This window comes from Bombus terrestris, chromosome 9, assembly GCF_910591885.1.
Source record: "Bombus terrestris chromosome 9, iyBomTerr1.2, whole genome shotgun sequence".
Classification (NCBI taxonomy): Eukaryota; Metazoa; Arthropoda; class Insecta; order Hymenoptera; family Apidae; genus Bombus; species Bombus terrestris.
The window spans coordinates 8,818,801-8,846,742 of record NC_063277.1 but is presented as its reverse complement, the minus strand read 5'-3'; the positions used below and the strand labels follow the sequence as shown (position 1 = coordinate 8,846,742).

The following is a 27,942-nucleotide window of genomic DNA, read 5'->3' as shown; positions in this document are numbered from 1 at the left end:
CTTAATGCGTCGAACACGTGTTTCGACAAACATCGAACCGAACTGGATCAACCAGCACGCTATTAACACCAATTCAAAACTTATTCCTGCCCGATGTCTCCTCATATTTTTCGATTTAAATATATACAACGCATTTTTCTTTTTAAGCATTATGGAACTTCCTAATAGACATTTATTCGCTTCACTATCATTGGTACAGTAGGTGGTTTCTGTTTTTTGAAACATTTTATTTAGATTCCTCCTCGTTTCATATAATGTTTCATTTTGAATTTTATAACATGGACTAATATAGAATGATTTATTCCTAATTGTAGTAGTTCCATGTATTCTTCATTCGAAATACGTATCTGTAATACATTTCTATTCCTAAACATCGCGGGATTTCATGTCTGACTACGAACGATTGATTCTACTTACAGATCTTCGATTAACTTTCAATAGCTTTGAATCGGACAAATTAAAAGGACTCATTGACTTTAATGAAGAACATTAGAATAATTGAAAGAATTTCAACTTCATAAAAGTTAAGCTATATTCTGTTTATGAAAATACACAGTTTTTTTTCTTGTACTTAATAATTTCATCCTTACAATGTAATACGTAGTGTATGTAGGTATGAATTTATGTCTTCAGTTCATACCTTCAATTTTAAGATATCGTCACTGCATCTATATAATAGTATGTCCGATTTATATCCTCAATTCATTCGTGTAATGATCTATTCAACAAACTTGGGAGTTCTTTTCGGATGACCATATGGAAATTAATATATTTTTACCTATGCAGTGTATTCTATTATTCGGAATTTAGTTTTTATTTCATAACGAGTCATCATAGGTCCTTCTAGCAGTCGTGTAGAAATTAAATACGAGTACACTAAGAACGTGCAATTTCTTCATAATAAAATCCCTCAATCGAAACTGGCACGAAAGAACAATTTTACTTTAATGCCGCGACATTAGTGAGAATCGCGGGACCCAAGACAAAAATATTCGCGGAAATTTACATGGCAAAGCAAGCTGAAAACTAACGCAGTCTGTCTGTCTATCTGTCTCCCTCTTTCTCTCTCTATGTGCGGTGAAATTTTCCTCCATCGAGCATTCGCTTCCTTCCAGCGGAAACCTGCACGTCGCGTCCACCCCCGAATTCAACGATATAGCGTGAATTTCCAAGCGTTCACGAACACCGTGCTGCACCGGAAGCGTTGGTTGCGAAGCTCTCGCATAATTCGCTGGTGTCGTTCTTCCTGAATATGGTATAGTCGAAAAGATAGAAGGTATCATAGGTTCTTGCATGAGGCGAACATTTTCACGAGGTCAATTCGTCGCAGTTTTCTTCTAAGTCACCCCACGGTGACTAGCTGCGTGGCAACTCTCCGTTACAGAAACGCTACTTCATTTGTATATTCATTTATCGTCTAGTACACTTTACATCGTTTCGTTTGAAAACGTGAACATTCTTTCTGAGAAATCAGTATAAAACCGTATAGATACCATAAAATCATATGGGTAGTCTGTCAGAAGTCAAATTGGTCATTTTGTTAATTTCTTAACTGCATTACATAGGAGGACTATTAATATTCAATTCACGAGAAACAAATGATTAGAAATGTTTCTAACGTTATCACTCTTTTGCAGTTCTCAGTTTACCAAGACATTGGAAAGAGATAACAGTTTATTTTATCGTTAATCTGAATACTATTTGAACGTCTCAATCCTGTTTCATTTATTTTATGTTCGTTATGAAGACTTTTTATAAATACAATTTTGATTACATAATTTGATTCATAAATTAAAAGATTCCAAGGCTAGAACTTTAAGCATACAGCTTGGAACAGGGTCCCATATATTCTGTATTCGGTTGCTTTCACTATTTTCACGTATTCGCAACACGTAAGCACAATACGTCCTTCGTCTAAAATCCGTTGAAAATCGTAATTTGTCCGCTCGAGAAACTCGATCAGGAGCAACATCGGACAACGTACTACTCGGTAAATGTACCGGTAACGGGCCATTAGATTTTCTAGCGCGATTAAACCCTCTCGGATGTTGGTGTTCTTTGAAAGTACGGAGGGCGAATATCTAGAACTGGATAAGTAGAATTTTCGCGGCTCGGCGAATTTTCGTCTAAAACTCTTTCGCGCTACAAGTTAATGGCTTTTTGCGCGTTCTTCCTAAGCTGTATCTCCGGTGAAATTTCGGCTGGCAACGAACTTTCAACTTTTTATCTCGTCGCGACGTGGCTGAAACTGAATTCAACTTTCCTCTGCCCGCTTATACTCTCTCTTTTTCTCTCTTTCGCCCTTCCCTCGTCTTCTCCCATCTACTCTTTTAGGTTATACGCGTCGACGCGACGTTGATATACGGAGTAACGCTACCGCGTTTCTTTCCGGCTGAACCTAACCCAAGAGTGTACACAGAGAGACGTTACGTGAATGCACGTACCTTAAGAATACCTGGCCGATTCAGTGCACCAACACATCGATACGATTTACCGGTAGGTGAATGTGCCTACACCGAAGCTTAACTCGATTCGCTAGCAATCCTCTCATTAGAGAAGGGACCTCATTATACGGCTGCGCGCCGCTGGTCCTTGCTATGATTATATTACATTATTGTAATTGATTGCAGCACATGTAACTGCGGCGTGATTCTTAAACAATAAACTCATTACCCGGTAACAAGGAACGTCGATACGGCGCGCCGCCAGTAATAACCTATCTCTCCTGTTGCTAGATCCTGGGCGCAAGCCTGTGCGCGCGTACAATGATCCTCCAATGACCGATTCGCTTTTGATCGATCCCTCGACCGATCTCAACGGTCATAAAACCTCGTGCACAACAACTGTCAGTTCGTTCTCGTTCCATCTTACACAGCTATAACCCTTTCTCTTTCTCTTGCTTTCTCTTTTGCAGGAACTGTTGCTCTTTTTTTTTATATTCTTCTCTCTTTCTCTCTCTCTCTCTCTCTCTCTCTCTCTCGCTTGCTCTCGTTCTATTACGTCCTCTACCTTTCGTCGTTGGCTCAAACACTCCAGAACGAAGCGCATCACAGCTCGGAGTTTATCCGATCTTTACCATTTGCTCGTAACAAATCGCCAACATTTCGAAAGCGGAGAACCGCGTTGAATCTGCCTCTGCGAGTTCCACGCTTCGTTGCGTTATTTGTACACTTCCAGCATATACCGGATCCAGGGGTTTGCCGCGGATCTTGTCACGAGATTGAATGATTAAACCGATCCATTTTCTTTATTGTGATCCTTTGAGTCGGGCCGATGATAAATTGAAACGAGAGAATAATAATTAACATTGTTTACTTTTGAAAGCTGCGCTCCAAGTATCGATTTCGACGGTTTGTTTAAATGAAAATCTTTTGGTTGTTTTGTGTTTTTTCAAGGAAAAAGATTAGAAGAATTGGAAGATTTCTATTACTGTTCTCAAAATTATTATCATATCATCATTATCGCGTGTTACAGAAATATGAAATTATTTAATCGCTAACTTTAGTTCGTTATACTGTTATCATGCTATCATTTGTGATCGCATATATCTCAGGTAAATCTTGAATTTTATACACTTGCTATTCGATCTTATCGTGCCAATGTTTTTCTTAAACAATGAATTTTTTGTTCGTTAGGAAAACATCATAAGGATATAAAAATCCAAGGATCTTGTTTGTTGAAGTTAACTGATAGAGGAACGAGTGGAGGAATTTGTAATAAAAAAATATATTGAAATAAGTATAGGTACAGTGTATGCTGATCCAGAGCCTTACTCTTACAGTGTTACAATACAATAGGAAAGCATTATAGGAAGCACGTTCATATATTTATAACAAAGGATATTACCAAAAGGGTTAACCTTGCAGCTCTAGCTGAAGGCAACAAGAAACAGCAATAGGAATCTACTTATAGCTCTTTTGCTTCTAGACCTTGTAACTCAAAACAAAATTTATATTCAAGGGCACAATAGATCTCCTTATTTCGAATCTTTTTGTTTCACTAAATTCTATTCCCTCCGTAACAGCGGTTTCCAGGTCACGGATATACAAAAGAAAAGGTATAAAGTTTTTCTTGAAGTAATTGCTTCAACGTTGTTAAAATTACAAGAGATTAACCCCTCACTGATATTCCTTGTATTAGGATACTTAATTTTAAGACATTGTCATAGTGCTGACAAAATTTCGAAATATTTTGTCTAACACATATTCCTGTAAAGTATTCAAGTACTTTCGTAATCCGACGAATATTCTTGAAAGAAAACATAATTTATCGATTAGTTCGAACTACAGGTCATACATCATGAGTAATGTCGTGAATGCTTCTTTTGATCCGGCGCGGTTCGAAATTACAGTGGGTAGAATTTCGCTGGTGTAGCAAAATGTAACAGATCCGGCGGGATCCGTGCTTGAAAATCGAGGCAATCATGCGGGAGAAGCCGGAACACGATGCTAGTCAGAACCGCGGACGCCTAATCAGCCGATTGCGCCGAGGAAATACCGTTCCTATGGAATGTTAATGCGATCTACACCGACGATCCTTAGAAACCGCGGGGCTCGATTCTCAACCGAGGCCAAGTTAAGCGCCAAGACGACCCACTTCACCGCCGCACGCACGTATCGTTGCGCAATAACGCCGTTCTGGTGGCTTACCTTCGATTATCCGCAAACACCGACCATCAAACACTCTTGGACGAGGGCCTTTTCCATGTCTAAGGGTCTTTTCAGTTTTAATGGAGACGTTCGCTTCCTCCTCATTATCTCTTCCGCGTTTCGAGCGGCGAGCGTGATACCAAACCAAACCCTCGTGTTTCTACAGATCCTTACATCGTGCCTTTCCTCGTAAACATATAACATTCGAGACAATAAATTTTCTCTCTCTCTCTTTCTCTCTTTCTCTTTTGTGAATATTTTACAATACTTTAAATTCAGAATGGATCTTTTAGTGGAATTTTAATTGACAACTAGATTTTTACAAGATTTTTGCGAAATTTAATATTTGAATTTTTGAAGATAAATTTTGTATTTTAAGCAGGAAATTATATTTTTTAGATAGCAGATTGCGAAGATGCTTTATTGTCTGTATCAAAAGATTTTGATGTACAAATTTGTACATTTTTTTTTTTACTTTAGATAAAGTACTATATTTCGTAGATAGGGAATTATTTTATACATTTCCTGATATCACATGCATCGTGTGCATTATCAAACCTAATCAGTTCTTATCTATAACTTTAAATCTACACCTATATATAAGTATACCTTTATATATACAATAACGACTTTAAGATAAAACGAAGGATCTTGCGAACGAGCTACAAAATACCTGGCGAACATGGAAATAAAACCACGGGAGGAAAGGTTCCATTTATATTTTCCTATAGCAAGAAAGCGGAAGACGATTTGATACACGGCTGAACAAACTGAAATTCCGGAATGATAGAGTCGGGTCCGCGAGCCACGCACGAGTCTTCAATCCGGAACTTCATTCGTTCTTCTGGAGATCAAGTCCTTGCTCCCCTTTCCACGGTTTCCGAGGTACGAACGCATAGCTATGCCACTTTTGATATGGTTCCGGCTGGGCAAGGACCTCTCGACCCTGCCTCGGGTCGAAGCTTCGCTTCGAGGGTCGTCGCGAGGCGACCAGATGGCAGAGACCTTTCGCTTAGGTGCTTTCAAGGTGTGCACGTGCACGTTCAATCTTGCTCACGAATGCGAAGCTTGACGTGTCGGCGTGATATCGCATAAACGTGCGTTCCATCGTCGGTTTCTATCGAAATCGGAAGAAACTCGCTTCTTCCGCATGCTTACCGGACCCCGATATTTCACACGGCTAATAGATTAAAATTCCTCGAATCAACGCTTTCCTGAAGTCTCTTAATTATCGAATTGACTGTAAAAGGACTACTGAAGGTAAGATCCCTGATTAACTTAAAACGTACGTATCTATTAGGTTGTCCGAGAAGTTTCTTTCGTTTTATAAAGAAATAATAGGCGCACAATGTTTTTTGTTTTATATTAGTTTATTGAATTGTGCACGAATATAATAATAGAGATAGAACGAAATGGATCATACCTAATTCAACAAAATAATATAAAACAGAAATTGTTCTTCATCTATTATCACCTTATGAAACGAAAGAAACTTTTCGGACAACCTAATATTGTATATTAGCGCAACTGAATCTTCTCTTGAGTCATAATCTCCTCTTATTATATAATGATTTTATTATTATTAAATCACAGATATTTATCCAAATTCATATTCGATATATAGAGAATTGTTCTACTTAATAAATATTATATTTTAGATACTTTTGCATGTCTATGCATTCTACGCATTCTTGTATCTCTCAATTTTCTAGAAATATATAAAGATATGCAGTTTAATTATTACAATTAATTTAAAATAATTTCTCCGAAGTATTTCTCATCGTTTGAAAATTTCCAACCCGCAGAATGTAGCAATATATTCTGACTTTTAAAATTAAAATTATTTGTCACTTAGCTCCAACACAGTAGGTATAGTATATATACACTATGATAAATCCCTTGGCACAAACTATACTGCGTTGTAATGTTCAGATGTATCAGTATAAATTTCCTAGTAGCAGGACCGTGACAAACGCCCCCGTATAAAGGTTAATTAATAACTAACCATGTCATAATCATGACAGGTAACAACTGGCTGCAAACGAGCCACGGACAGCCAACCACTAAACGTATGACAACCGATGATCCACTGAACATCCAATAGAATTTCCTATTAATGTCAAATGCGAATGCGATAGTCGAACATTTTTTTAAAGTATGTTTCTTTTTCTTTATATATTATAATACAAACATAAGGGGAAATTTTTGTGTGTAAACGCAGCATTCAATCAAAAGCATTTAGAACGTCTAAACTGTATACCTTAGATTCCTAACATTGCGGGTTGTGACACATAAATTTTAATTTTGTGGTCTAATAGAAACGAAGCTTTTCATACATTCATGCGAAAGAATATTCTTTTTCTCGTGCTATTATCTAAATGTCACTTATATGAAAATAATTTAAATAAAACCTTTTATTGTAAGTATTATAGAAAAGAATGTTCGACCAAAAATGCATGAAATTCCAATACGATTATCAAGCACCAATTTTATTGTACCCTAGATCTGCTTCGAGAATTATATCCGTGATATTCCCACTTTTTAAGCAACAAAGGTTTCAAAAATTCTGACTTTGACATAAATGTTTGAAATTAAATAGATAGCAGAGGAGAATAGACTATTTGAAAAAGAGAATTAAATATGCGATCGTTTTGCGTCAAAGGACGTTCGTGCGCTCCTATGGCTGAAAAAATCCGATTAGTAAAATGAGTCGATGATATATAATTGAAACGCTGGAATATTCTCTTTGTTCCGTCCTTCCACTCTTTTCTTTTTTATTACCATTTCCCACACTAAAATATTTTTAACTTCAAAACCGTTTAAGTTTACTTGTTTCGCAAATATTTGCATAAAAGCTACCGGTCTTTTTGTGACTTAAGTGTAAGAATACCGACGCGTATGAATAAATAATGTTCATTTAAAACAGATAACTATAAACCGCATAACTGAAAAAAGATCGTGCTTTTCGTTGATATGGAGAGAAACATCTCCCCGGTAACTATTTGCGGAAAGCTTTGCTTCAAATATAAAGAAATAAAGAAAAAATATGTTTAATCTAAATGGTAAATTTTTAATCATGGAATAATTGAAAACACGCACTTCTCTCTTCGAAATATTTAAAAATTAGACAAAGATTATAAATTCATTTAAACGCATTTTAGTAGAGAGTAGGAATTGTCCAAAAAATTCTTTTATTTGTTACTTAGAAACTAACTTCGTTAAAAACCGTATAAAAATTACTATGAGGAACATTTTCAAACTTACAACTAAACAATTAGTTAATTTCAATTAAATTTAGATTCTGATTTAAACTTCACTTTATTCAAACATAATGAAGAATTTCTCGAATCGTGCACGCATTATCGTCGTTTGCAACGATACGAAGATAACGGATCTGTAAAATCGCGAATTCTTATCTAACCGCTGAGGCACCTGATTCTCTTAACTCAACCTACACCGATCACCCCTTTATGGGCAACTATAATGAGAAGGTTTTAACATGCATTACTGCATCTACTTACGCAATTTCCGATAGTCTTTGGAATAAAATCAACCAGATCTTATGACATGTATGTATATACTTAACCGGCTGGTAACTGTATACTCGAGCCGATATCTAAACCCTTGTATTCAAAGATGAATGCGGAAGAAAAGTCGATCCGACTGACGGTAACGAGCTCGATTACAAATTAGACCGAATGATCATTATAACGATCGAGATCCCGTCAATTTTTCTAAAATCCGACTCACCGTCATCGATATATAATTGCAGTTATAGCATAGTCATGATATCGTGCCAATTTTTATTTCTCCCTTTTTCGTGGTATTTTCTATGGGGAGAGGAGAAAACGCAGTGACGCGGGCATAATTAGTCCGGCCACGATCAAAGCGTTCCTCTAATGCCTTCGAGCGAACGCAAAGTGACAGCGATGAAAAACAGCGCGCGTGCAGACACGGGAATGTAGCGCGGCAAAACATTTAGCGAGAAAAATATTTAAACAAAATCGACGTTCTGCGTTGGCTGGCGCACAGGGGCAGAAGAGTCGTACCGTGAATACAAAAAGTATTTGCGCATAGTCTTATTATCTAATAAAGCTCCGTCTTTTTTATCGGACTCTATATACGCTTCATTTTCACAGTATCGAATTTTTCATACTGCAGCATAGTAGTTTGTAGTCCTGTTATTAATATTCTAGAGCGAATATATAAAATGATGTTCGTGATATAACGAGCAAATATTGGGTAAAAGAAATATAATTCGCTAGAAACAGCAAGTAAATTACTAAAATCACGAAAAATTCATAAAATCGATAGAAATGATTAAACGCTGCTATAGGAGGGTTTATTCTCTCTCGTTCACTTTCAGAAGTCACGAATGGCAAAGAAAGAAAATATTACCCCTATATATCGTTCCATCCTATAACACTAACTAACTCATAACACTAACACATACAACAAATACTTTTTATAGTTGGAAATAGGGAAAAATCCAGTGAAATGACAAACATACGAGGAATCTGGGTGGCTCGCAGCTATTTCTCTGCAACTTTTCCAGAAAGATAGCCCGACCGTTCCCTTCGATGTTCCAGCTCGCATGAAACGTCGGGGATGGCCGCTTCATGACCAAGAAACACTCCAGACTCTGTAGGGGCGTGATGTAACGTCCTCCTTCTCGATCGAGGAACCCAATAACTGGAAAACGCACCGGAGCGTGTAGAGGTGCTTTCGATTCTCCAAGATCTACTCGAGGAAGACGAAAAGAGAGAAGAAGAGCCCTGTGCGCCGTGTGTCGATTCGCGTTGAATCTCGAGGCGAGTGCGTCCGCCTCCTCTGCCACCCGCAACGCTGGAGGCGGATATCGCGACCGAAGACGGGAAAAAGAACCAGGTCGCCGGAAAACGACCGTCCGTTGAATAGGATTCGCGATGCAGCAAACGAAAAATAGCCATGTTTCATACTCACCGGCACAGGAAGTCTCTCTCGCCTAAACAGAGTTCCAAACAGTGCTGTCGCGAGGAGGCATTCATAGTTCTGCGTGTGTGCCCCTGAAGACGATGCCCCTGGACCCTGTCGATACACCAGGCACGTTCGCATGGTTTCACAGCCAAGCAGCTCTTCTGAGCGTAAATCGTGAATACTGGAAACTGGGATTGTGAAAGAGCGCCTGGAACAACAGAAATCGTCGAATCAGGTTACACATTTAGGCCGATAAAAATTGGATTTCTCTTCTTATCGCTTCCGAAACATAAACGAGAATATTCTTAAACAAACAGATGCAGTAAAAGGGGGAAGAAAGGTTTTAGATATTTACAAATTTTATCGTTAAAGGTGCCACGTCGTTTAATAATTGGATTAAAATATTGAAATATGTCGAATAATATAAAAGAGTAAAAATTTTAGTCTAAAGGAGTACTATTGATTTTTACTAAAAATAACTTTTTAGATCATGGTGATACGTGTATGTCATTGTTTGAAAACTTGTTTTTAAATTTCCCAATTTTCTAATAATAATACGACACGATACGAGACAAGGAGATAATTCGTTGATTTTTGTAAAATACCAGCGTGTATTCTCACAGCGTGTATATTTTTCTTGATTAAAATATGTTTTAAAAATTATAAATTGCACGGCGCGTAGTGCCGAAGCTACGAATGTTCTAATTCAACTTCGCAAGTTGATATTGATGCGGATGAGTGACTGTTATACTCTGAGCGGATGAAAGTACCTCTCGCTCGGGGCAGCTCGTTATTCTTTCCCTGTCGATGGTTGAGTCGAGAAGGACAGGGGCCGCGTTAAGTGGTGGAATAATTTCTGCGCCCTAGTGTCGCTGTCGCATCATCCCTCTTTTACGAAATCATAATTAATCTCGGCAAACTTGACGGATAGAGGTGGGGCATTTTCGATCGTGATTCGTCGAAAAGTTTTCCGCGAGATAGAGAGAGATAGGTAGATAGATAGAGAGAGAGAGAGAGAGAGAGAGAGAGAGAGGGAGTGGGGGACTGCCACGGGGAGAAGAACAAGTTAACGCGGTAACAGGTTCGCCAAAACACGGAACATCGATCTTCCAGCAGGCGCTAAAGATATTCAATTACTTGGCTCTAGAAGGCTTCGCGGGACTAATGACTGTAGCTAATTTTAATGGTCGGCAAGAGACCACAACGATAACCGCAACGTTAAACGAACGTTCGTTCTGCGGCTTCGACACGATCTACGATGTCGAATCATTCGTGGAACGTCGGATAGTAGGAAGATCTTCACTCGTTACGGGCCGAAGGATAAGCGCATTATAGTAATCAACGGCCACTTCCGGGGGCCTATATGCAGAAGACAAGGTACCATTTACTCGTTATAATGCTACCGCATTACCAGATAATGGAACATCGTCGGATCGTAAATATTTTACAGGCACCCAGAGAATTTTATCGGAGAGCTTTCCATGCTTCTTACATTGTTCTCAACCGTTTCTCTCGTTTCTCCTATACTAATCAGAAAATACCATCTCTGTTAGCCATTGGGTATGCTTTATATAGTTTCATATATTCTCATGTATTTCGTCTCTAAGCAACGTATAATAGGACTTCAAATATTCTTCTCGATTGAATTTCCTTCTAAAAATTGGAAATGTCATGAAACCCACTATCGAAGCCACTAAATGTCCTATCTGGCATCTTTTCATTTTTCAAGATACGAATCGTTCAGAAGCTATGCTGATCAACTTGATAAATTAAAATAGCTGGAAGAATGACGATTATAGATATTATCTTCCTTCATTTTTCTGAAATTTACCATTATTTGTGCTATCTCGTTATGATAAATAAATTTATAGAAATCATAATGGATAATATGGAACTGATCGAGTTTCACACTAACAAAATTATCGCTACCACGAACTTAGTAAAATATTCAGTCACCTATAGATACTAGTATATATTATAACAGAAATTGTATTATAACGAATGTTCTTCTTCAAAGGATGATTAAATACGAAATGGGAAATTTTCATATTTTCATGTTTTTTCTATGTTGGCGAAAATTACAGGGAATATTCGTAGACGCGAGAAAGAACGAATATTTTAAAGGGGAAAGAATACGGTCACCTTAATTATTTGCATTATCGCGCTCTCTTTTAGCTCTGATTCATAACCTTTGACGGTGGTTAATTAAAAATCCGTAGAACTGTGACTTCAGTTGACACAAAACACGATTTATCAATTAACCGTTCTCGGTTTTTTAACATGGGAATGGTCCTGGCAAGTAATCAGCCAGCTGAATCGATTTGGTAGTTGTGCACGTAGGAAAAGAACATTTCTACCTGGACTGCGGAAAAGAAGCGTCACACGTAGGCCGTGGTATTGACCGCTGCTATCGTTCCGTATTTTTCATCGTTCGTTTAACCAGCTCCCTTCCGCGTCGCTCGTTTCGCTATGAAAAATATCGTTCCCGTACCTGCTATACCGCAAACTACTGTTGGAATACCTGAACGCCCAAATGCGTGATAAATACCAGTCGTTAAGTGTACCGAGCAAGACTAATTCTTGAAGGGAAATTTAACTTTATCATGAAACGGTTGATGCTCGTTATTTATTTCACTAGGTTTCGTTCAGTATGAATTTCTGCTTACCGTGTCGTTTAAGACAAATGTTCAAATAATAATAAATGATAATTTTATAAAACGATGGTTATTTTTATTATAACGTGATCGTGTTTGACACGAAGTCTGACTCAATTTCACTTATACTATTCATATCACTCATACATACGTAATTATATATTTACACTTATATATTGATCGAAAGTTTGGAACTATTATGCGTTTTATAGAATGCAAGAATTTAAAAAATTCCGTTTAATATTCAACAAATAAAACTTATAATTTGCATAGTAGACTATTTAATTGTGCCAATCCTCGTCGTACGTCTTACAATATATAAAATCTAGTAAGTCGTACTGGTAACGGAAGTCGCACGCTATCCATCAACGTGGAGGAATACAAATTGCTCGTTGAGCGTATGAAGCGAAATAAAACAATAAGCGTGTCGAATCGAAACTGCCAATCTCTGAGAGCACGACGCTCTGGCGCTAGTCCAGCTTCCCTTACATTCCTACTTCCATTTCTTCGGCTGGGAATGCAGATTCCAAGCAAGATTGCGTACAGTCATAAATCTTTTAATTTCTGTCACGATACGAAAGTGGAATAGTAGGGAGATTAACGTGCTTGCCTTGAAAGCTATCGTCGTCTCCTTGCAAAACCGGACGCTTCTCTACTTTCCGGCAACGTATCGAGCTCATTTCTATCAGCGGGTTATTCGTCTCGGGGCCGGGTCTTATCGTCCGACCACTTCGCTACGGAAAAATCTTCCGCTTCCGAAGGACGTGCGCCTCCGTACTTAAGCGAAACGAAATAGCTTTATATCGTCATAAATCTAGCACAGATTTATCGACCGGTGCACTGTTCCACCGCAACATTCTACATCATTTCATATATCGAGACAGAGGGATTCTTTGTGAGCGAGGCTGGTAAGGAAGTAACAGAAAGGAAACTTCCACGTGTAAGTTGTCACGACATCGAGGGAAATGCGGAACGGCCCAGGGCTGGCCGCATCTGCAGCGTCGGTATTACGGAACGGCGATCGCACAAAATGATGCAAGTAAAGCGTCTGTGTTCCATGGTACCCGTGGAATAGTTCGATTTCTGATATACGAGCTACATTTAGATACGGTTCAACCTCAAGTGGCATCGCCAATGTCCCAACCCTTTCCTCGGACTCCTCGTCGCGGTGAACTTGATGTACAATCTTGGTTTTCTTTATCTTCTCTCGGGTACCCCTTTTCTCTCTTCTCGCTTTCTTTTTCTAACCGCTGTTATTCCTGCCTGTCGCGTTCCTCCGGCTCTCTTCCTTTCGCGAACAAAGGCAATGAAACTCCTTCCTTACGTGGACTTTCCGCGATTCTTCTCGCATTCCGATACACGGTGGTCTCGCTAAGCATTCCACTTTGAATATTACTGAGATCACTCGAGCCAGGGCAGAATCTCGTGATTTAGAGACTCTTTTGAATCTTTTTTTGTCAGTAATAAACGATAGATGCGGATAATATTTCTTGAAGAAAAAGAAATTTTTTCACTGTTAAGTGGTGGGATTATTAATTGATTATTAATTATTGACGTGATAATTGCTTCACAATAAACATTCTCATACTATTTTGTCTCATTAAAATTACTATTTATTATTATTAATAATCAATAGAAAAAACATTCAATAAAAAATATTCAGTCTTGAAAGTATTAAAGATTGTGTTCTTGTATCTGTAAAAATCACAGATTAGACATCCGGATACAAACCGGTTTTCCACAAATTTTCTTTATCTAGCTGCGTTAGTATTGTAACAAATCAACGATGCAATTGATTATGATAATAAAGGTTTCCATAGGGGAAACCACGCCCTATGATCATAATTTCTTATAAATTAGATTTGCTACACGCTACAAATTAAGTCCCTTAATTTTGTTCTTTAATTGGTGGTAGTCATGGAAGAAGTTAATTTAATCCATTGCAAGATAATTTTCTATTATCATAAACAGTGCTCCGCTCTACTATGCGATCATATTTCAAATATCTATGTATAGCTCGTTTCTCATAAGTAAACTAAATACAACTCGATAGAAGTAAAGACTATCGTAGAAGCTTATACCATCATCGACATAACCTTCGCACTTAACGAACCGTAAGAAATTGCGTGAACATCTATATTATTGCAAATTGAATATTAGAGTGAAATTGAATAGCACATCATTCGATAACTGACTAAACTTTTCCAAGTCTGTTCTGTCCAGTAATTGTTCTTAATAATTATTATTTCACGCTCTGTAAATATGTTTAACAACGCTACATTAACTGCCGTGAATAATTATTTAATCGAGCTGCTTAATTACCGCATTAGCTTTTGAGCTTATTCAGGTTTGAATTAATTTAGATTATATACTACAGAGCTGATCAAAGGGAAGAGTTGTAATTACAGATGTTTCAGTGGAGAAAAGTCTAATGCAATGAATTATACGTTTATCGTTTAGCCCTCTAGTACCGTGATTTTAAATGTTACGTATCATGTTCGTGATATATTACACAGAACAGAATACGTTATTGTTTAAGAGTAGAGTGCACTCGTACGAATACTTTCGAGAAGAAATCAGTGCGCATAAAGTCACGCAAGCCTCTCATTTGCATTAGACTTTTCCCCAATCTAGTTTCATTTCACTTACAATTTATAATTCCTTAATAATTATTATTTTCTATAAGCACGTGTGTAGAGTGCAGATTCGTTGTTATAGTAAAACCTTTTTTATCTTGGCTGCTGTCATTACACAAATTTTCATGTACAGTTTCATTTCTATAAGTTTTTTTTTAAGGTAACGATGGTTGCCGGACCACCCGCAATAAGATTGTGCCGTGTACTTGTACGTTCGTTTCCCAGCGCATAATTGTGGCCGGTCGTTACGCGGGTTTAACGTGCCGTGTAAAGTCACAGTTTTTCAAGTAGCCACCAACCGGACGTTGCGCAATTGTACTGGCTTTCACGAGTTGACGCAGCCTCCATAAAACGAAGAAACGACAAATAATCGGACCGAGCAAACGATTGCAAAAGAATCGCAATCGAAATAACTCGGTTTTTCTTCATTTCTTTAATAAACCGATAAACCGGCGATTAATAAACCGATATAATATACGTGCAGGAGTTTTATTTTATTTCGTATTGGTACTTTGTGTTGAATATTTTTGTCCAAACTGTTTGCCATCAGCTTTCACATATTCAATGAAATTCACTCTAATATTAATTAACAATCAACCGTTTAGAGCCTCTTCGGATTAATTAAGTTCCTCCAATTCAACTTTAGTTCTTGTTCGTGTAAATTTAAGCGACACCCGTCTTTTCGTTTGATGTCGTTTCAGGCATCGATATTCGCTTGATATTTACATGACTTCAATTCAAACGAAGTAACTTGCAGAATTGTGCGAATGATACTACTCGATAATAAATTATTCGAATTTGAACAATTTGATTAATTTGAACAGGACTTAATACAAACTAGATAACAAAAGTTGATCTAGATCAAGGAAGTAATATCAAGTATGAGACTAGAAATAACATTTCTTTACATAGCAGCTGTTAATTCTCTCAAGTCAAGTCAGTTGAAAGAACCTCAACTTAAAATTAGGAAGGATATTTCAAGTCAAGTAAAATAATAGGTGCACATCACTAAAGTGGTCTCAAGCTACGGTGGGACTCCATTTATTGGAACGAAGCTTTAGTTAGTGTCTGATTAAATGAGTTTCTACCGTCTAAATCTACTCGCCTCTATCTGGACGTGAACTCCTATTAAATGGACGAAAAATCTAATGCAATGAAAGAAAGCAACAAATTCTCATTATATGAACTCTAATTGCATATCTGGATACATTATTATATAAACTAGTTTGTACCCCTATAATTTCAGATAAGTGACATTTTATTATTTTTCAATACAAGTAATTTGACTCAGCGTAACGACTCGAAGATATATAACGTATTCATATTGATAGTATGATATCAAATTAATTAAACTTAAATCGCCTGAATTATAAGAATCTGAAGAAGAACGAAGACCATTTTTTTGTTTGTCTAGCATCGTCTCGTTATAGTTATTCATCTATTGATTAATGTTCGAATAGAATATTTTGCTTCGTTCAAATTTGTCCGTACAGCGAATACGAAGCGTACGCTGAAGTTTAGCATGTATACAAAGTCTGAATAAGAAAAGTCTTCTCGTTGAATCAGCGCCAACATTTTCAATCGCCCTTTGCACTCGATAGAGGCTCTCTTTTTCTCCGCCTTCTTGTCTGCTCGGCAGACAGTGATGCAATTCGAGGAATTGAATGCATTCGTACTTTTAACATTCTTCGGCTGTCGTGCTTGTCCTCCTCGTCACGACCACTTCTCTTTTTCCACTTTTCCATCGTCCTTGCTGTTTTTTCTTTTCACCCTGTGACACGCCAGGGGATAATGCGTCCAGAGCCGCGTGTCTTCGAAATTTTACTTTCAAAAATGTCGCGACATTCGCCCTTCGTGCTGCATTACGTATTCTGTTGAATTATTTCGAAACGTTCGAAGCATTTTGGAAATATTGTTTCTCTCCCTATCAATAAATGTATTATAATTATTTCATTCTGTAATATAAAGATACCGAGATGTTGGTATTGTTGCCGGTACTAATTTATTGTAATAATATTGTTACTGGAAAGGAAACAAGTAATAAGAAAAGAATGCGATATATATATTTCTGAATGTATATTTCTTACATATGTTGATCTCATATTATAAACACAGAATGTGCATTTCAGCAAATTCTTCAACAACGAAATCTTTATACAATTCTGTATGCTTTAATTGCTGTTTGATGGATTTACTTAAAATACATTTTTAAAATTCCAAATGTATATACTTTTTAATCTGAAAAATAAGTCTAAAAAATAAGCCAACCATTTCGAATGAAAAATGGACATTTCATAAATGTAAACATATCTCCTGCAATTATTTATCCAAAATTTCAGTGTGTACTTCCAACGCGCCTTAATATTTTCACCAAACGTGAGTACAATTAGCTGAATGTAGCAATACCTTCCCTAAAACGTGTCACGAAACGGGACTGCGTGGTCCGCAGCCGCAGAGAATACAATATTCCAAGCACGTGTTCCTTCTAGTTCAACCAATTCCTCGGCAAATGAAATGAGCATCCTTTCAGGCAGAGTCTAGCCACGATAATCGTAACAAAGTTACCGCGACGTAAAGCTGTCGGGCGCAACGAGGACGCGATAACACGCGCACCCCTTCAACGGGAACCATCTTGCCTCAGACACGAAAATATGCATTTCGCTGTTGTATAATTGTCGTAAATACGTAAGCGCGACGCGAGCTGAAGGCAGAAGCTCGCAGCGGACTGGCTCGTCACTTTTTCAGGCCGCGTAATGTCGTCAGAACGAGTACGCTTCACGAGGGCGCAGACCGTGTATCTGTGATGGTATGTTTCTAATTTGCGTGCATGCACCGTGCACCCCATCAGGCGCAGCAAGAATTTAATACACGAAACCACGCCTAGCTGGGTCTATGGAGAGAGATAGAAGGAGAGAGAGAGAGAGAGAGAGAGAAAGAGAGAGACAAAGCACAACCTATGCAAACCGGTGCCGTTCAAGCACAACACCACGTACTAGCTGAGTCACGAGCACGCGACCAGATCTGCACGACTGAACAGAGGAGCGGTTCCAATAACGTAATTACTTTCGTTGCTTCGCCGGAAACTGTTCGCACTTCGAGCACGCACGCCCTGTCTATTCAATATGCTTGTAACCTTGTGATTTTACCTTTCGATACACTTTTTACTCGTAGGAGAAAATCAGCCGTGGAATAGATTGTCTAGATCGCTTAATGGAAGCCATGAGCATATTACTGTTGAGGATAGACGATGAAGACCACTGATTATGTATACATAAGGTTGGGCGCTGTCAATCTATGGATCTGATAGTAGATTCTTGGAGGAATTAACGCGTAATGACTTTGAGATTGCTAGTAATGTTTAAAGGAATTTATGTAATACGAAATATAGCGTTGTATAATGTGACAAAACTGGAATTGTCTGAATATTGTGATTTTAACTGAGATTAAATTTCTTTTTTATTCTAATCTCTTTTTCTAATTCTATGAATCGATTGCGAAGAATGTTATTTCTTGAACTAAAAATGTTTATTATTATGAAATCTCTACTGTTTGAACTAAAAAAAAGGATAAGACTACAAAATGGCTTGAACAAAATTTAAATCGCATTTGGTATTCTACAGCGAATTCTAAGCATATGTGTAAATACACCTTTTCTTTTTGTGCATTTAAGAAAAATTTAATCTGATAATCTTCCCTCGATTTAAAAGAATAAAAGTATATCTCAACAATAAAACAATTATTGAACACCCGTATTTTCATCAATCTCTGAACAGAGATCTTATCTTATGGTAATTCAACACTGAAAACGCTTTACACTCTCTTCTATAGTATCTTTAAACTGTTCAGTATTTGCATACATCGATCTCAGCGTGTAATGATGTGTTGGTAAAATCCTTTAAAGAACGATCTTCCTACACGTAATTCTCCACTTGGTAGTTCCAACGTGTAGGACTTTAATACGCTTTATCGAACACAATTGGCTACCTCAGGTAGCTGTAAGATGAGATAAATAGTCGAATGGTCAGGTATGACGAAGTCAATGACTACTGGTTATACCTTCACGACCAGCAGTAACCTTTGAACTACGAATGACTATGCAACATTGGTATTAATCGATTCGGAAGCTTACAGAGAAGTTGCTCCGAGCACGATGACTAAACGACTTCGATGTATGTCGTTTGTAGATTCTGAAACCATAAACAGAACGAGGGTCTGTCCATCTAAATAATGGAGACATCTATTCTTTTAGATTCTAATTCAATAAAGACGATTTAGATACGTATTTTATTCTTTAAAAATCTTTTCCTTATTATAATTTGTGTATCCATAAATACATATTAACGAATTATATTAATGAATTCTTTAATAGATTATAATTCTGTGAAGTATTAGTACTCTTTTAGTAGAATCTTTTTATTTTAATTATGTATTATAACTATATATTATTGTTATTTCGATAATAGCCGATCTTTATTCTTCCACCTTAATATCCAATTCTTTGTTATAGAATTAACTAAATCAATTATTTATATTGTTTAAATCTTTGATTTTTTAAAAACTTTATTTTACTTCACTTATATTCCTGTATATATATTTTATATTTATATTCTTTAAATATTTCAAATGCATATTAGATGAGTTCAAACTACAAATACGAATTAAGCCTAAGAAAGATGTAATTAACCAAGCTCAAATTAAGCAATGATACGCATCAACATTAACTAGCTTTCCACTTAGTTTACTACATATTCAATGCAACAAGTTTCCACTCAGTCTCCCTACTACAACTTGACATAAGTACTATTCGAATATTTAAACCACTATTAACCACCCGTACCTACATATCAATCAGTCGTTATTCAAAACACTACCACAGCAAAATTCAATCTTAATCGAAGTTGCTTAATCCTAGTGTGGCAGAACCACACCTATATCAATAGCTAAGAGTCTATATTAATATTATTTCTATACCTACAGCTCAATACCTATTTCTCTGAACAATTTTTTATTTCTTATCGAAGATACCATAAAACTACTACCGATATTCATATTCTTCATGCTTTTATTTCATCGTCAAAGTTTTACATAATAAAGCTCCGGGAAATTTGTTTTCTTCGCATGTTAAATGTCGATGACATTGAGTCATCCGCACTCAACGTATTAATATATATTAAAGAAGGGAGAAACAATATTCTGAAAAGAAGAATCAAAATTCATTCGTCAAGATTGTCGACACAAGTTCGCGTGGCACGAAGGCGTCGTCCCCGGCGATCGTCGGAGGTGTCTCTTCCTGGCTCGGTTATCTCCGACTATTAGCGTTCGACTCTATGCAAATTCAGCAGCAAGCTGTAGCGGTGCTGTTCGAACGGACCCCATAAATTCCGGTGGACACGAATGATCTCAACCTTTCTCTCTCTTTCTATCTCTCTCTGTTTATGTTGTGGCATTCGTGGCTGGTCGTTTGACGACACCGTGAACATATACTACCGCGATGTAAGCGTACACGGAAGGTATTCGCTTACGTATGCCTTACTTACCTGGATATCCGCGGCCACAACCGCGAGACGATACACGCGTTTGCACGCACACGCGCGTGTCTAGAGGCGCGGGCACCCGTATTGCGACAACGAACGCTTTAACGCTTTGGTTCCGAGCGATCGAGCAGGCTACCTGCCACCTTTTCCCTACGTGTACCAAGTGTAGTCGACTGCCGGGGGTATTTAGTATTCGAAAGGCATCGGACCCACGGTACTTCCCACGGCTATTTCAAATCCACTGTGTACACTCTTTCGGTATTCAACGCTGACGCGATCACTCGACACGCAATGCTCTGCGTTCGTTGTCGTTGGACACACGAAAACAGACTCAGCCCGTATTAATCGCTAAGGTTTTTGAACTCGGTCTTGTGGACTCGATGCTAGTAAAACGATACCTTGACGTCGACAAGTGGAATGTTCAGAGGTTTTAGCTTGTATGGGGGGTAAAAGAATGGTGGTTTCACATGTTTGCCGAGGGATATTTGGGTTCGTAACGGAATGTAGCCTCGGAAAATATTTGAACTATTATTATGGAAAATTCTTGTGGATATATTATGTGCGTTATACGGAATCTTTTGAAATTTTAATGGTTATCGTGATGAGATACGATCGTTATGTTTGTATAATTTGAAATACATGCGAGAATGTATGTAGAAGTTATATATTACATGTGGATAATGAACAAATGCTATATAAAATCATTTATCATCATTAACTAATATAATAAGAAAGGAAAATTTGATCAGCAGAGTTGTGAACGAATATACTCGTGGCTGAATCTTATCGATTATCTTAATCTCCACTTGTTGTTATCTAATCATAATCAACTATAGTTTGGACTAAATTTAAGTCACACTATTTAGCTTTAAAATATTTCATTTTAACTTGTATTCTATATGTTGCACGATAAATATCATTGATAGTCCGTGCCACATAAAATATGAAATACGAATTAAAACAAAGTACACAGCAAATTATATAACGTAACCTAAACTGTTCCGGTTCACCTGCGACACAACGATACCAATCTAGACTGAAGACTGGAGATGTTTGAATAATTACATTTACAGTTGAATCTCTAATAAACGGTTCAACTAATACCTTGCCTCTTACGATTTGAGTAACGGTAGCACGAAGGATTTATTATTCCTTAAGAGCCGGTATTTAAATACAGTACAGCGTATGTGTATTACCGGAGCTCTTATATTACGTACTAATCTATGGCATGTGATAATGGTGACACGTGATGAGCTACATAAGCTATAAGTTATAACTCCATACCAGTTACGCTATCACGGAAGAATCTTGTATTCTATGGATATTTCTTCCACGTAGGATCCAAAAGGAAACTTTAGTAGAAATACATTTATGACCAACAAAGTTAATTAAACTAATCTCAATTTTAATTCCTATTCATCCGTTAGTATACTGTACGTATAAATAGGTACAGTGTAAGTACAATTTATCGTAAAGTTGATAAGCATTGATGTAAATATAATATTTATAAATATTCTCATGTTTAGTAAGATTCAAGAAGCAATTATTATTTCTTCGATTTATGCTGATATCGATCTATCCCTTCATGATAATTTCTTAAAATACGGTACAGTTAGATACTTCGTTAATTACTATTCATATTAAACACGTTTATTAAACACCTGATGTGCCTACTGTATATATAAGGTGAAACACGTTGCTACAATCCAATATCGAATTAATAACATAAGTTTGCCATAAATTTGGACGATCTCGGGACGAGTAACGGATCTTTCTACACACATTTAACGGTAACTTGATATGTTATATTTTTGCATAATTTATTAAATTATACTAAATTTCCGATTTCAAGGATAGATAGAAATTATAGCTAGGAAACATGGAATGATTTTGTCTTTATAAAGATCTTTGATGGTTCAAATCACATTTGATATTTTATTCCTATTGTTTACACAAACACTAAAACGTTAAATATTTTCTCTCTTCGCCATTAATATATTTACTATAGCTGCTAGAAAGATCAACCAATTATAACGAACCTCGTTTTAAAGGATATATGAGAAGATAATTAAATTTGTTAAATTAAAATTGTTATATGAATTTCATATGTTTTCACCTATTTTCATTTATATGAACATATTCAGGAAAATCAATACAATTGAATGAGCTACTCCAAACGTCAGAGATACATTTGATCTCTCTCTATGTTTGAGACATTATCACGTCCAGAGAAATTAACCAACTGTAACGAATCTCTTTAGACTATGTATGCAGTCAGTCACAAAATATCTGCCTAAGTGTGTCATATCCGTTTGAAATATGTATAATTTTACTAATAAATCTTGCTCATTTTCCAGCTAAAAATGAAAAGATAATCTTTATTTTCCAATTATTACATCATCACTGTATAGCAAAATAACAAATATTTATCAAGAGTAGGTTTTGTTTTATTTATGGATTACATAAAAAAAATACCAATTTTAAACATCTATTTGAATATATCTACGATACAGGAATCCCATATATCGTATTCATAGACTTTCATTTACTTCCACGTATTCAAATGCAACCAATAAAAATCAGCAAGAATTTCTTAGATAGCTCAATATCGCAGTTCATATTTCATGTTTCTTCCTTGAATACCACTTCTGGTATTACCGATATGAATTACCGATACAATTTGTCGAAGACACCTGTTTCTTAGAATTAGAATAAACCAAGCAATTTGCGTAGAGCGACCGTTATCGCCCGTCAAAGCAACCAATCATTCGTTACGAAGATCTGCACGTATCATCGTTGCTGGCGTGTTTACTTCTGTTCACGGTTCAAGTCGTTCGTTCCTCGAATTAACCTGGCACGCTCGTATTCAACGGCGCTGTCTCTCCTGGCAGGACAACCGTGTGTGAAATTGACTCGTGAATTATGTGTAATTTGTCACAGTAGTCTGCTGGCGGCGCCGAGCCGCGACTTCGCGGTTATACCGATGGCTGCGCCCACCGTAAACGATCCTGCATGCATGTCGCATCGCGTGAAGCTCACCCTTCGACTACGGCATCCGTGTTGTGCAATTAACCTTAGGCGAAACGACAATTTCAAGAATGCGGCAACTGTTACAATGCGTGTTCGCAGATAATAAATTTGGAAATTTGTGCAACTTGCTTTGATTCAACAACCAGATGTGTCGTTAAAAAATTCAACCAAGAGTAGTCAACAAAATAGTAGAGATAAAATGTCAACGTATCATAAACTACGCTCACTTTATCAACTTTTAGTTCACATACTGTTGGCCAAAAGTTTGCAATTACTAGGTCTTCCACAGAATCCGAGGGATAAGAAAATGTATTCAGCTTGGGAATTTTTTTAGTGAAAAATCAATCAAAGTACTATTATCACCTTACTATTGGTAATTTTAATTGCGAATTGATACTTTAATTTTTATAAATTTTTCGTCATCGCTTCTCTCTATTCTTCGGTGGATGAAGTTAAACAATGCGGCTCGTAGAAGCCACGTATTGCATTATTCATAGCAGTGGTATACTGTCTGCTATTTCAATCGAGCATATTTTTCACCACAATGAAAAGTAATATTATTATCCAATTCTAAATGAAATTTTCCTCGATGTACAAACAGCTATAAATTGACGAGATATATGTGTATAATCATGACAAAAGTCTCGTGTAACCGTTTGTTTTACTCATTCAACGTCCGCCAGACATCCAAGAGCGACCTAAAATTCATTAAGCTGAAGCTCACAGCCAAAAATGTACCAAGCCACTTGACTTTGACTCGGTTTCGCGCAAAATAATAACTCTGCTCTCGGTTACACGACGATATTTTATCGCATAAAAAGCCGTAATATTTTTACAACGCAATTGCGACGGTAATATTGTCCGTTTGAAACCCTACTCTGGATACCCAGTTGACCAACGTGGCCGTAGACGGAAATAGCTGAAAGCAATCTTTTCCATTTTAAAATCATTTTAGCCGTGTCGTTGCAGACCCGTATAATATTGATCGTCGTTACTTTCTAATGGGTTTCATCTATTCCAGAATGAGAAATCCTTATCAAAGGATGAAAAGGTAGCTCCCTTGCGATCATTGCGTAAAATAGTGGCTCGATGACACGCATAAAAATATTAATATCGGCCAGCAAATGCTTTCGGTTGGCTTCGTGCGGTTTTTTCGTTTCCTTTGAAAATCGTTATTATGCATCGGGGCCCTAGCGTTATGCACGTGCGGCGTTATGGCGTTGCAACGCCGCCACAGACGTTGGAATGCGGCCAGGCCCCGTTATCCAAGGATGGTTCGATGGTGAATAACCCGACGTAACGTAGCGAGTGACAGTAAATAACCGGACAATCAGATCGTGAAATCATTTCCTTGATCTTTCGTTAACGCTTCTGTGATTCCTTCCGAGCTTTCGTTCTGTGTGGTTGCAGCTCTGGAATGCATTCTATCGGATAATATCCAATCCGTAGCAAGATGAAACAATTTGTTGTTTAATACGGATAACGCTCGTAACCGCAATTAGGGGATCCTTGAAACTTCTTTTTCGAACAGTTGAATGACACGAACGAATAATGCGACTAAAAGAAGTACTAACGTTATTATAGGGACATAAACGTTTTTAGCTAATAGGCCAGGTTTAAATAAACCATAGTGACACCGATTTCACTTAATTAATTCTGACTGAGAAAGTTTAATTATATGTTTGAACATTCCTATGTCGCGTGCGTATCTCATATGAAATTACAGGAATTGAAATAAAACGATGGTACGCAATATCATAGGAATTCGTTGGAATGCTACTGACTCATATTACTTTATCATCTCAAGCTACAATTTCTCACAGTTTTTCATTTCTTCCATTTCCATCTCTCTTGATGTTCCTATATTTTTCTCTGGTTTCACCCGGTAGCGGGTACGAGATAGCGGCAGCCAGCTTTGGAATTCTATCGGATTCCGTAGCCGACCTTTGCCGGTGTTGTCAACCTCGTTTGTTGCAAGGCAAACTGACTTAAGCTTATAATCCTCTTTGATCAGCAGTTAGAATTTAACCGTGGCGCATACGTTTCGAAGCTGGTAATGCTAAAAGCTGAAACCAAGCCAAGTCGAATCATGGAATATTTTATGCATGTGGTATCCCGCCTGGAAATCGAGATCGTTGGTTTCAATTTTCCAAATAACGATCCTAAACTACACAGGCCAAGACTATCCCTCTGTGACTTGAGGCAGTTTCTGTGGAAATCGTAAAATTAATTTTACTCGTAGTAGAAGGACAGTATATCGCGCGACTTGGTTTCAACCGGATAGTTTTATTTATTCAAAGTGTGGCAGCCTCGAAACGTTTGATAAACAATTTCCCACGGGCGTCGGTCCCTCCGCCCTTCTTTTTCAGTTTCCGGTTTCAGCTTCGCGGCTTCGCCCAGAGCGCACTATAACCTCTTTATATCCAAAGTATGCAACAACAAAGTTTAAATCTCTCGGACACCAGGAGCGCTAACTTGGTATCGGCCCAGTTAGTTGCACGACTTTCCATCAAAACGCGCGAGGAAAACTTTTTACTCGATGGGACCAGCCCCCACTTCGTCCGAGCTACTTATCCCACCTACATCGTTGGGAAAGTTTCGACGACGATATTGTCGCGATTTTCTTTATCATTCTCTCTCTCTCTCTCTCTCTCTTTCTTTTTCTCTACGAGCTTCCCTATACCCAAAGTCTCTCTCGATTCGCGTTTAAATAAAGACACCGACCGATAAGAGTGAAAAATGACTCGCTGGCAAGCTCAAGAGTGTCGAGTGGATATACATACATACTATACATACGTATATTCACGAAGCAACTGTGTGCCTCGAAAGACTTGTACCAGAGCCTCCCCTTTGTCTCTTTTGTCGAGACTTGCACGCCCCAGTGAAGAGAATCAACCACAAAGAAAACGCTGGAATTCTGAATACTGATTGCGCTAGAACGCGCTGCTAAAGTGTAAGAAATCGGTCTGCAAACGTATCGATAATGTATGCCCATCTATGTATATCCTTCTTTCGATAATGTTTCGGAATAACTGCAGTGTATCTGCACTTTATGTGCTACTATGTGTGTGATATCTCTATGACATATTTGGAGATTGTAATATCTTTACCTTACGTAATATCTAATACTTTAAAAAAGGCGAGAAAGTGGTAACAAATTCAATACCAGAGTGAAATTATAGTTGGATACATTTTTCGAAGCTATCTGGACATTCGGTTATTTTTAACAAGACATGTGTGTGCTAATCAAGACAAGATGATATTACAACGATTAAATTTGTTTGTAAAAGACAATGTAAAACTGGTAGCTGTAATTGTAAAATCTTGTATCATTATTTTATTACTTGATGAAGTTTTTATCTATAATTTCTAAATCATAAGTTGGACGAAAAATACTTTGATGAGGTGAATTATATCTGTTGGTTTATTAAACAGACGAGTGATAAAATCGTAATTGTTGATTATATTAAAATCACTTCAAGTACAAGTACAGAGACAGTATATCGCTCGTACGCTCAATGCTACTGTTCAATTCCACTCTCGTTATTCGACTGTATGACTCGCTATAATGATTGCCCGTCTATTTATATCGACCGGTGTTGTTATAGAAAGTTTAAATGTAACTCCGGTTCACGATTACAAATAGCGGCGATAATGTTTTGTCCGGAGTTCGTTTACCTTTGAACCTAGCAAACTAAAACAATGTTGGCACTCCAAGGCACAACAATATGAGTCTCTTCCGATTCGAATCTACCGTTTACTCATATGCCGCTATATTTATATTAATAAAATATTTTCCACAAAATATATAGACGTGTATAAATGATAAAATATATTGTCGTGTCTCGTAGGTAATAAGTAATTTAAAGTCGTTAACAGCTTATTAAAAGGAAATAATAAAGGCTGACATTCCATTCACCGGATAGAGTCTAGTCCCAATATCAATCATTTTAGTTTTTACAAAGCTTTCTTAATGTCTAGAAATTAGATGTTCTAAGAGCCTGCAAAAACTACTCGGAGGAATTCGTAATTAAAAAAGAAGAGATCAGAAAAGGGAAGATAATTAAAGATTCTTTCTTCATTAAAACAATTTATATCATTCTACATATTAGTCACTAAAATATTAATTTTATGACGCACACACACACGCGCGCGCATACACACACAATATGCGATCTTCAAGTTTTTCTCAAATGTTAATACGAATTTTCTAAAGAACTCAATATACACATATCCTTGATTTCGCATGCCGGATTAAATTATTTTATAGGGAAGCAGAAAAACTACCAAAAAAGAAAGAGTCTCAATCTCACGTAGATCACGCTCAGTTTTCCTATATAATTCAGTTTTATATCCCTTAATAACTTAACTTCAAGCGAACGTATACTTTACTTTTAAATAGTTCATTTGCCACGATTCCAGCCAAAGGAAAAACTACGTTATTCGAATAAAATCTACCTCTAGGCACATCGTATCCAGAAGC

General features: G+C 37.2%; 2 protein-coding genes across 4 annotated transcripts in view; one reads left to right on the top strand and one right to left on the bottom strand.

The window, feature by feature from the left end:
* The window catches only part of LOC100645758 (autophagy-related protein 16-1), a 601,658-nt gene that overhangs the window by 331,614 nt on the left and 242,102 nt on the right, over window positions 1-27,942 (top strand). The gene's annotated exons all lie outside the window — the stretch shown is intronic.
* LOC100645878 overlaps window positions 1-27,942 on the bottom strand; it is a 97,823-nt gene that overhangs the window by 58,410 nt on the left and 11,471 nt on the right. The window contains exon 3 of the mRNA XM_003397578.4: window positions 9,612-9,813. Within this exon, the coding sequence (XP_003397626.1) occupies window positions 9,612-9,813 (202 nt within the window). The remainder of the gene's footprint in view (window positions 1-9,611; window positions 9,814-27,942) is intronic.